Source organism: Cervus canadensis, chromosome 11 (assembly GCF_019320065.1).
Source record: "Cervus canadensis isolate Bull #8, Minnesota chromosome 11, ASM1932006v1, whole genome shotgun sequence".
NCBI lineage: Eukaryota > Metazoa > Chordata > Mammalia > Artiodactyla > Cervidae > Cervus > Cervus canadensis.
In genome coordinates, this window is record NC_057396.1 from 56,167,280 (window position 1) to 56,178,563 (window position 11,284).

Below are 11,284 nucleotides of genomic sequence, written 5' to 3' on the forward strand. Positions count from 1 at the left end.
AAGGTAGGCAGAAGGGCGGGGGCGGGGGAGACAGAAAAAGAGAATAAAAATGGAGGTGGTCTGGTTGGAGGAAAATATCAAGTGATGAGACATGTCATGTTGGTAGGGGGGTGGATGGGCACAGTCACTCTGGACTGGGGAAGAGAGAGAAGAGGTTTCCTAGATGCAGAGGGACAAGAATTGACTCTCAGCAGACCTGAAATGTGAGCGTCTCAGCTGTGAGAAACAGTGAAGGCAACGGCACCAAGACAGAAAGGCCCACGGGGTGCCAACACGCGTGGCTGGAACAAAAGGTGCAGGTGGGAAGCCCCCCACCTGCACCTTTCGTTCACGGGTGATGAAGGTGTAAAGGGCAGCTGAGATAACCGTGGAAGAACTGCTACTCCCAGGGCAGAAGTCTGGCAAGAGGGCTACACAGCTGTCCAGGCCGCCACTGCAAACTCCGCTTTTCAAGCCTTGTTTTCATAAAAGGGATAATTTGATCCTTCAGATTTTTCATGGCTAGATCATGTACATCAGTTCTAAGGTTACATGATTTTTAAAATATCACTGTGCATTCACAGTTCACCAGCGGAATCTTAGGGCTACAAACAAGCAAAGACTAAGCTCAGATTCCCTGTCAGTCGTTTTCCAAGGAATCTGGGGCAAAACATACTTTCTTTTGCCTGGAAGGAAACAAAAATCCACAAAGTGCTGTGCCATTCTTTAACAGAAATATTACACCAGCAAAGCAGAGCTCAAGGATTCCTAAGTCCAGTTTGCACACATTCTATAACATATTTGAAGGAAAAGCAATTATTAGAAGCAGAAGGATAAAAGGAATATTTGAAATGAACACACAGTTACTATTCAGAAAAGCCATTTTAACAAAGAAAAATCTTCCCCTTAAAAACTTTTCCTTAAAACCATGTTAGGAAACCTTCATTATTATGAACATATCCTGATTTAAAGAGAGTATAAAAATCTTAGAAATAGTTTAGTATTAACCATTTGCAAGGATTTCTCTATTTCTTCTTTTTTTTTTTTTGCAGAAATCCTATCATAGATAATTGAGTAGCTCTACAGAATATGCAAACTTGCAAAGTAACATCCTAGTACTTGTGACAACACCCAGGCAGTCAAGAGAAAGATCTTTGTGTTTGTAAATTTGAGGAGAGGGGGTTGCATGTATCTGTGTGTGTGCCTGTGTTGGTGGTGGGAGGGAGGTGGACTTACTGGGGCTTTTTTTTTAACGCCCAAATAAAACAATTACTTAAAAAAAAAAAAAAAGAGCTTGTGACTTGGACATGCCCCGAGTTCCATTTTGCCAGGAATGGCAAAATCAGTCAACAGATCCCTAACCTCCTTTCTCTCTTGACTATACAATGCTTTTCAAAGGGGTTTAGTCCTACCATGAAAGACTCATGTTAGACATTGGAAGGGTCTAATAGAGAATGAGCACCAGGCCTTGAATAAACAAGGGAGACGGTGACCTTTTGCCCCTTCTGCTGAAAGCCCAGCACATCCTGTAGCAGAGGAACAGAAAAAAAGCTGGTGTGCACCCAGGTGCTGCAAAAATCCTTGCCTCTGGATTTCTCCCACACTTTGTTCCTTTAACAGTTTAAACCGAGACAGGGCTTAAAAAGTATTAGGGAATGAGGGAAAAGTACAATTCCTGGAACCCACTGTCCCACTGTCCCTTAATCCTTTGTTCCCCATATTGTTCGAATCCAGCAGCATGCGGCACTCGTCCTACAAGCAACAGGCACGACAACAGATTTAGTAGTGGCTGGACAGTTAGTCCCAACTAGGCCTATTTCCCAGCTGAATGTAAAGGGGTGGTGGGGTGAGGTATAGGGGGGGAAAAGCTACAGAAATTTTAAGGACATTTCATCAGGGAAGCAAGCAATGCAAGGTAAATGCAAACTGAACAAGGGGTCAGGTGAATCTGCCAAAATTCGCTGTGTGACATTGGACGAGTATCTGAACCTCTCCGTTGTTATCCACAAAATGTAGGCAAGCCCTTGGGGGCTCTAAAGATCTAATGGCAAATTATGGTCAACAGTACATACTCTGGAAAGGTTCGGCATTACCCAGATGCGGAGGATTCCTCTGAGCTGTACTTGGAACCTCAGATAACCCATCTGTCTGGTGAAGCATACATCTTTTATTCTCCAAGTCATTAGCGACTTTCTAATTCCCTGATGGCTAATTTTTTTTAAGTTCACGAGTGATACTTACATATGTACGTGTGGCGGCTGGAACCTGCTCTGGTTGATGTTGTAGTGCGTGAATGCCTGGGTGGGGTTGGAGCTGTACTCATCCACCGTGATGGTAACTTTGCCTTGAGAAGGAATCCCATGTGCCATCCTTCCTCTCTATAGGCATGAGCAATTCACAACTTTCCGGAGCGAAGGATGGAAGCGGGCATGGTGCGTTTCAGCCAACCTCTGAACCCAAGGATCTATTCATCAATAATGCTCTGCGTTTCTGGAAAAAACAAAACAAACCAAAAAATGAGGACAAAGAAAAAGAGGATGTTCTAAACAATGTCAGATGTGACACCTGGATGTGAAATTGGTTCAGGAAAAATCTTAATCTGTGTGGTCGCTTCGTGGACAAAACCTCTCCCAACTCTCTACCTAGCACGTACTTCAGAATGGACATGACACTCCAAATGACATGGCTGGCTGCTAGCAAATCATTTCAATGGTGTTCAAACTAAGATTTCCTCTTTAATTATAATTATGGCACTTAACGTGAATTACGGAAGGGCACATCCACAGTTGCCATGGTGTCTAACTAGAAATGGTTTGAGCTCGAAGTGGAGAGTCTTCCAAACCTTTCCTGCTAATTGGAATGTTTGGTCTGTACAAAGTTGGTGTCACAGAATAATTTGAAACCTCGGTGCTTAGCACAGTCATAAAACACAATGCCAAATGTAAATTTAAAATGCTCTGTTCATCACAGATACCTGTGTGTAACTATGATACACACATAATATATGCACACATCACATATAATTTTTCAGTGGTTTCAAAATACATAGGTACTCAAAGCATGGCATACATATGAATTCCACTCCAGCCAAGAACTTTATGTTAAGGCAAATCCTTCTTGCTACATGTAACATAGTTTCTTAAAACCGTCCAGTTATTCAGGGGAAAGTTGAACACATCCAGGCTTGGATCACCATTTCGGATGCATTCATTATGAGCAGTAAACGAGGGTGGCCATTGAATCTACTGCTTCATGCCTGCTTAAAAGTCAAAGTCCCTCAGTCCTGTCTGACTCTTTGTGACCCCATGGACTATACAGTCCATGGAATTCTCCAGGCCAGAATACTAGAGTGGGTAGCGTTTCCCTTCTCCAGGGGATCTTCCCCACCCAGGGATCAAACCCAGGTCTCCTGAATTGCAGGCAGATTCTTTACCAGCTGAGCCACAAGGGAAGCCCTCACTCCTGCTTGGTGCTGCAATATTCTCAGTAGCTGGTTTCATCCTTTAAAATTTTTTTCAGCTCATTTTGATTATTTGTATAAAAGACACTATATTATTTGTTGTGCTGGGTTCAGAAATGAGGATGTTTGTTTTTATAGCAGGTGCGCGAAGACTGAGCAGAGCCCATCCCTACTTCTACGCTGTTGCAATTGATCAGGGAAGTTTTAAAGAAGGGGACAGTAGGCTCCTTGGATACCCTTGGGTTAACCCACCCTCTTTTACTTTAAGCGCTCTGCATTACAATACTTTCACCATGTGCACCATTAAGTTCTCGAATCTTAGATGCTATCTCAAATAAAAATATTTAGAATAATAAGATTAGATTTAAATTTGGCATGAAACACCTTAAATATCAGGCAAAAGGCAGATGGCTTGCCATAGGCCATTTATTTTATTATTTTACAACCCAGGGCTTGTGTAAGTCCTCCATATGCTAGCTGAGCTAAGAAATTCCACAGCCTTCTACTCAAATCACTGCCTTCTTCATATTAGCAAAGCAAGCTAAAAAACACCCACCTTGCCTGCGTTCCTAACACATAATGGCGCTGCCAAGACATGAACCCCTCCTGCTCTGGCATTTTAAACAAAGTGTCATTTTGGGTTCTCTTTCTTCTTCCTGACTTCATGGGAGGTATGAGTCCTCTAAGGACTGCTGACAGACAACCAGGCCAGTAGGATTAACGAAATTAAAATCTTTGCCTGCTTCTCTGATGTAAGATATCTATAAGAACTGCTTACAAATCATAATGTAGCAGTTTTCATACCAAGTTTGCAGCTGTTTCCTTAATTTCCCCCACAATTATATTTTACTGTTATTTTGCATAACAGTAAAACACAACACCTGCTTCAAATTGCAGTCCTGTTCTAAGTACTGTAATTCTCTTTTGAGACACAAAGTACCGAGACACGAATGAAGTGCAAAACTGCATAATTGCGACATGCTGAAAAGTAAATACAAATGAAAACATCTTCCTGTTATAGAAATGACTGTCATTAAAAAGAATGTTAGCCATCAAAGCACAGAGGGGGAAAAATACACATTTTCAGACTGGAGAACTTAGTGTTTGCATAAATTAGACAGTGGTGTAAAAATTACACGGCAATTCTTAATGTTCCTGCCATCAATGTCTATTGTGTGAAATACAGAACATTAAGAAGCAAAGGAAATAAAATTCATGTCTAGACCACTGTGACCTCTCTGTAACAATCTCTGCACCCGGAGCCAGAAACAGTTTAAATGTTCCTGGAGTAAACTCACTAATTAAACTCAGCAAAATGGCCTAGAAATGAAAGATGCATACCTATTATGTAAATATCTAGGTAATGACCTACAGTAGTTAGCATTAGACCCTCTCATTTGAAGTCCAGAAAAGCAGGAACTTAGAAGGTGATCAATTTGCACTCTTTTATGGTCCACTATATCCTATAGTCAACATGGGATTGCCTTTTCTATCAAGTGAGATCTGTGCCTCTTTGCACCTTTGCTCCAGTAAGACAAATAGAACATCTTTTCATCAGCAAGCATAGACCCCTGTAACTCAAAAGGGTAAATGGGTGGCTGGCACCTCATTTGAATTCATCTTTACCATGTTCTCTTTCAAATGTTTTATCGAAACAGTACACCTGCAGCGTCTATCTTCTTTAATCTGGAGTCCTTTGAAGAAAATGTCAGACTGAGGCAGAGAGCTTCAAAACTTTCACAGGAACCTTTACAGACAAGTCAAGAAAAAGCTTATTTTTTAAAAATGCTATGTTCACCCCCATTCACATCACAGGATAATCATATCTCAAGAATATGAAACACCAACACATGGAAAAGGCTTTTTTTTTTTGGTAAATTCCCTCCTCTAATCTGAGAAACCTGGAAAAAGCTTGAAACAAGACAGAATGATACAACACCTTCAAACTACTAAGAACCTGCATCCCCTTGCTTAACACAGGCAGTAAAACCCTCCAAATGATCAGATTTTAGAACACCTCATCCTCATCACACATATTATTTTTTACATATAATATTTAGAGAGCGGTACTTTTTTTTTTTTTAATTTCCATTTTTAGACTTCAATACATTTGCTTTACAAAACAAAGGAACCCAGTACTACATGCCAGCAATCCTAAAGAAAAATCTAAAGGGGACTGACACTGCCAAACATTCATGCTGGGGCTACTTTGATTTTCTCTTTAAAAAAAAAATCATGTGAGCACATTTTGCATTTCCTAGACAGCAATCACTTCTCCTGTGCCTTAAGCTGTGCAACTTGCAATATTCTTTTTTAGGAATCTAGTGGGAAATCCTTTTAAAGTCTGCTGGCAATGAAAGGATTAAAAACTGAGGAATTAAATAACTGTCTCCACCTCCTAGACACCAGAAGTCCAATTTACCAAAAGTTTCAAAGCAACAACTCCTGACCTCTCTACCCGAACACCGCACGGCACAGCCTATGAGAAAGGAGCCCGTGATTTCCTCGTTTAAACAAGGATGCTCATTTTATTCACTAGCCCCTAAGAAGATCATCCGACCAACCTCCTGGCCGGACTTTGGAACTCGCTGGCTCCAACTACGCCAAATTTCGCTCTCCCCTCCCTCTGCCGCACGGATGGAGTGCTTTCTCAACTCACGCCCTTACTCTCTTATGCCCATCTCCAGTTACTCATCCCTGTATCCCGGAGCGATGCCCAGAAGCCTTCCGGGCGGTTTCTCCGCCAAGGTTTTAAGACGGATGCACAAAGTCCCACGTGCCCTCTGTCCACAGAGCGCCCTCCCTCCCAACGCACTTACACCTGAACTTGTCTCCAGCACTTCGGACACCCGGCTGGCACATTCTTTCGGAGAGAAAGGGCAGGACTTTTCTCCCGCGCCTCTGGCAACGCGTGGAGTCTATATATGGTGGGGCGGGGGGTGCGGAATTCTCTACTTTGGATTGGTGTGTTTGTTTTAAATCTACGGTGGGCAGTTGGGGGTGGGGGGGTCAGCAACCACACACACACACACACACACACACTCATTCACTCACTCGCGCGCGCGCCCTGCCCTCCCGGCTCACGGCCGGCTCGTCCGAGCTATAGCTCCCCCTTCTTTCCTGGAGCACCAGCTGGCCTTACTCGCTCAGTCCCTCGTTGCCACCGCCGTCGTCTCCGCCGCGGCCGCCGCGGCTGGCACTGTTGGCGCTGGCGCTCGCGGCCCCAGGCTCCGCTGGGCGCTTGTCCTTCTTTCTCTACCGCTTCCCCAGCCCCGAATTGATTGATGACCACCGGCGGCCAATGGCTCTGACACCGCGCCATCCTCGCTCGAGCATCACAGCCCCACGCCCCCGACGTCAGCCTCTAGGGCGCGTTGGCATCCCCGAACCCCGAGAGCCGAACCCGCGCCCGGGGCCGCCGGCGCCTCCCTGCTCTCCGCCCCGGAGCTGCCGGGCTGCATCCTTGGAGCGGCAGAGAAAGAAAGGGAGGGATCCAGCGAGCGTTCGAAGGGGGTGTTGAGGCCACGGATTTCCACCCCCCTCTTTGGAAATCTTTTCTTTCACTTAAAGTTTTGTTTTGTTTTTTCCCCACCCTGACCTGTTTGTGTGTTTACAGCATCTCAATTACACATTTTTCAAGACCTGCATTTGCACTTAATTGGGGGTGTCCTGGGGAGGGGTGTGGTATAAATCCGCCCACTGGGGCATCCTTAATTTCTTTCCTTGCTGGTGGATTCTAATACCCTCCCCAATCGCCAGGAAAAATGCCCCCTTCACCTCCTAGGCCGCAAATCCTCAGAATTCAAAGGTTTTGCAAAGACAACCCTGTTTCATGTAAATAGCAAAGAAACTCCTGCCTCCCGAGGGAAGAAATCGAGCTGCAACGGTTACTTTTTCTGGCCGTTCGTTCCCCGCCGCCCAGCCCGGGTCGCTGGCCCGCTCTGCAGGCTGCGATCGCGGAGACCGGAGGCGGCGGGGGAGATCCAGGTTGGAGCGCGGGGAGAGGGTGAGAAACGGCCCCGCGCGAGAGCGGCGCGCGCGCAGGCGGCCCGGGGGCGGCCGCGGAGCGCAGACCCAGCACAAAGCTGCGCGGCGCCTTCCCGGCCGCGGCACCTCGCTCCGGCCGCCGCGGGCGCCCAGGGCTCGGGCCAACACAATGCACCCGGGCCTAGGCCGGGGCGGCTCGAACACAGAACCCCCGGACTTTCTAGTAAACAGCTCGCCGTGCCCTCGTCCCCACCCCCATCCCCGCCGCCCGGCTTTCGCCGTTGCCCCTCGCCTACACCCCCTCCTTCGCTGCTGAAAGAGCCCGGCGGAGGAGGGAGCGGCGCGGTGGAGACCCCGGGAGGTCGGGGGCCGAGGACGGGGGCGGGGGGAAGGGAGAAGGGCAGAGGGGCGAGATGCGGAGTGGGAAGGAGACAGCTCCTAAAAAAGAATTCGCTTTCGCTCCAGGGGTTGAAAAAAGCCCTCCTCGGGTTCCGAATTGCCCGGAAAGCGCCGACTCGAGCGACTGTCAGGGGCACCGGGGCAGCCGCGGTCCGCAGCCTCCGAGCCCCTCGCACGCGCCTCTGACAAGGCACCTCTCACCCGGGCTCCGCTTTGTGTGTGCATTTTTTTCCCTTCCTCTCGCGCGCGGCACCGGGCGCCCGGCCGCCTCCTCCCCCTCCCCCGCCCTCCGCCTCCCTTCCCGGGGCGGATTACCTTTCCCGGGCTGCGCTCCGGGTCCCGGGGATGCCTTCAGCGCCCGACGAGCAGGCGATCCATCGCGGAGCAGCCGGAGCCGGCGGGAGGCGCGCGGGGGGCGCGCGGGGGCGGCGAGGGGCGCGGGCGGGCCAGAACCTTCGACCCCGAAGGTCCCGCCGCGGGCTGGGGCGGGGGGCCGGGGGGCGCGGCGCGAGAGGGAGGCGGGGGGCGGGGGGAGAAAGGACCCGAGCAGCCTCGATCTGGGGAGAGAGCGAGCGTGGGGGCGAGGAGAGGGAGCGAGGGCGCGGCGAGCCGGAGGGAACGAGAGCGGTGCAGTGACAGGGACTGCCACTGGGGTCAAAGGAGCAGAGCTCCAGGAAGCAGGGCGGCCGAGGCGCCGCTCCGTGCGCGCTCCCCGGCGGGACCCCGCGCCCCCGCGCGCCCCTGCTGCGGCCCCGGCCCGCTGGAGCCCCCACTGGCGCCCCGAGGCCCCGGGGTTGCGAGAGGAGGCGGGAGCTAAGGGCGAGGCCGGTAGCCTGCTGGTGCTCCCGGGTCAAGCAGGCGGCAGGAAGCTGAGCTGCAAGTTCTTCATCATCATGAGTGTGATCAGCGTAAAAATGATAGGGGACTGAGGAGGGGGGCTACGGAGCCCCAGGAAAATAAAGGGAGTTTTCCCTCCAAATGGGCGTCTTCTGCAAAGGGAACACCCAGGCCCCAGGCCCCCCCACCCACCGACCTGCCAGGCGCGGTCTGGAGTCCTGGCACAGCTCCAAGGCGCAGAGCTTGCCTGGGGGCAATGAGAGCGGCTCGGGCACTGCGCTGAAACGGGGGAGGGCGACCCTGGGTCTCCTACTGTCTCAGAGCTTAGACTTTAATGGGGTAAAGCTATGCACCTTTACACACACACACACACACACACACACACACACACGCACGCATGCACACACACCTCTTTCTTTCTGCAACGTTGTTCCTGAGAAAGAAAAGGCCAACCCAGCTGACAATTTCTTTCACCTCCAGATTCAGTTTAGGGAGGTGAGGAGAGGCAAAGAGTCTAAGTGTTAACATTTTGGTCTTTGGGGCACATTTCCCCCGAAGGATAAGCAATTCAAAAACATTGTAAAAATCAGTTTGCCCCCTTTTTCCCCCTGCTACTTTGGATTATGGAAGAAAAGATTTTCAGAATTGTATGCAAACAACATAAGAAAAAGAAAAGTCGCTGAGATGCTGGAAGACAGGACAAGGAAGAGAAGGCTTTTAGAAAACTTGGTTGACGGCGTTGGCTGTGAAAGACGAGGTGACCCTGTGCTGTTATGCCATTGTCAGAGTTGAAGGATTTGGATGCCAACCAGCTCTAATTCCTTTCCAGGAGTCAGACTCAAAAATCTAGGCATTCTCCAAAGGGAAATCCAGTGGATGTGTGTGAGAGAGTGAAGTGTGCTAGGTATACTATGTGACAACGGACTAGACATCCTGGCTGAAATTATATCCCCTAAAAATAAAAAGGAGCCATTGCAACCTGGTCTGTGGCCTCTGTGTTGAGACTAATTGGTTTCCAGGGTCAGGGGAGGAAGGGAGAGAGGCTGGTAGGAGCCCCTATAAAAAAGATCAAACGGAATTCACTTGAAAATATATCCCTTTTACAATGGACTTTCCTGGCACTTGAAGTAAGCTATGTCTTATGCCCGAGCTGAAATGAAGAGGAGATGGTCTTGCTAATGTATTTATTTTATTGTACAGTATGTCCAGAGTGTCCGTCCCTGTCAAATGTGCTGGGAACCATAGGACAGTCACTTTCCTTGCCCAGCATAAACCACAGCAAGGAGCACTGGTGTGAAAGAACATCAAAGATGGGCGGGGGGATGGACCTTTTATATTTTGTTTTTGATTGCCAGTCCAGCAGCAAACATTGACTGGAGTCATGTTTTTGAAGAAATGCTTGGTTTTCTTTTCTTTATTCTGTGAGTTAGCAGTACACTCCTTATCTAAATGGTTGAAATTTTTCAACTGATTTTGACTGATATAAATCTGCACCAGCCAAATCATTTCTGTGGTTTCCTTCCTTTAAAAAAAAAAAAAAAAACTTGATAGTTAATCAAAACAACAAAACCAGTTTGTACATGATCCCGGATCTAAATAATAATAAATGTACACACACAAAAAATAACACACAAAAAATAAATAACCTGTTCTACTTTAGCGGCACATTTTATAGGACACTTAATGATATTAAAAAAAAATCAAGACAGTGATCTTTACAAAGTTGATGAAGAATTACTTATTATTTAATTGAGTGGGGAGAAATTGAGGCAAACAGCTTAAAATTGTAACATGTAGTATAGGAAGAAGTTCACCTTTCTATGTCTCTGCTAATCAGTTACTTACTGATAGTGACCAACCTATATTAGGATTATGAATTTTTATTTCCATTTGTCTACCAAAATAAAAAGCTGGGGAAGTATACATGAATTTAAACAATAAATTAAGAACAAAAGAAACTCACTTTTCAAATAATTCTCATCCCATGTATTTGAACATACTGCATTTTGTGAAATCATATTCTCTACCAATATAGCTACCTACACTAAAAGCTTGTTTTAAAATGATTGGATGCGAACTATGGCTGTCCCTTGACATCAGCTTTGAAACATCAAGCCTCATTATACCAAATTTTAAGTGTTATATTCTGGGAGTTGTGGGTTTTGTTTTGTTTTGTTTTAAGGTAAGTAAGCCTATAAGATCCATTTTTGTTGTTGCTGTTAAATTCAATTTTTATTGCTTCTGATGGAAAACAAAAGAAGGATGAAAGTCAAATGCCAAGTTTATGCTTGCCTCTATGCAAATATTACAAATTTTTTCCTTTAATGGAATGTAAATCTGGACTCTTTCTCCAGTGATTTCATTGAAGGAACTGGCAAATACACTTCCCAATAGCCTGCCACAGTGTCCTTTAAAATATCATTTCAGAATGCATTCAGGGAAGAAAATGAGAGGTAGAAGCGTGGGAGAACCTTAGATGGAAGCCTGGAAAGTGAATACTACTTCCTTTGAAATCTCAGTACTTTATTTGGAGTTGGCTTTCATTCTCCGTATAAGAACAGCTTTCTAATACTTCAGGGATACTTGCATATAACTTAAAACTTAATTCCACCCTGTGGCTCC

At 47.0% G+C, this 11,284-nt stretch overlaps 1 protein-coding gene across 5 annotated transcripts in view; it reads right to left on the minus strand.

Annotated features, from left to right (window-relative positions):
• The window catches only part of MPPED2 (metallophosphoesterase domain containing 2), a 197,350-nt gene extending 188,626 nt beyond the window's left edge, over positions 1–8,724 (minus strand). The window contains exons 1-2 of one of the 5 annotated variants that reach the window (XM_043482793.1): positions 8,141–8,695; positions 2,221–2,469 (exon numbers count right to left, since the gene is read on the minus strand). In XM_043482793.1, the coding sequence (XP_043338728.1) occupies positions 2,221–2,348 (128 nt within the window). In that variant the 5' untranslated portion in view covers positions 2,349–2,469; positions 8,141–8,695. Of the gene's footprint in view, positions 1–2,220; positions 2,470–5,065; positions 5,086–6,258; positions 6,377–6,581; positions 6,709–8,140 lie in introns of those variants that run through there. The other 4 variants (XM_043482795.1, XM_043482794.1, XM_043482796.1 and 1 more) reach the window with 4 other exon arrangements.
• Between the last annotated feature and the right edge of the window lie 2,560 nt (positions 8,725–11,284).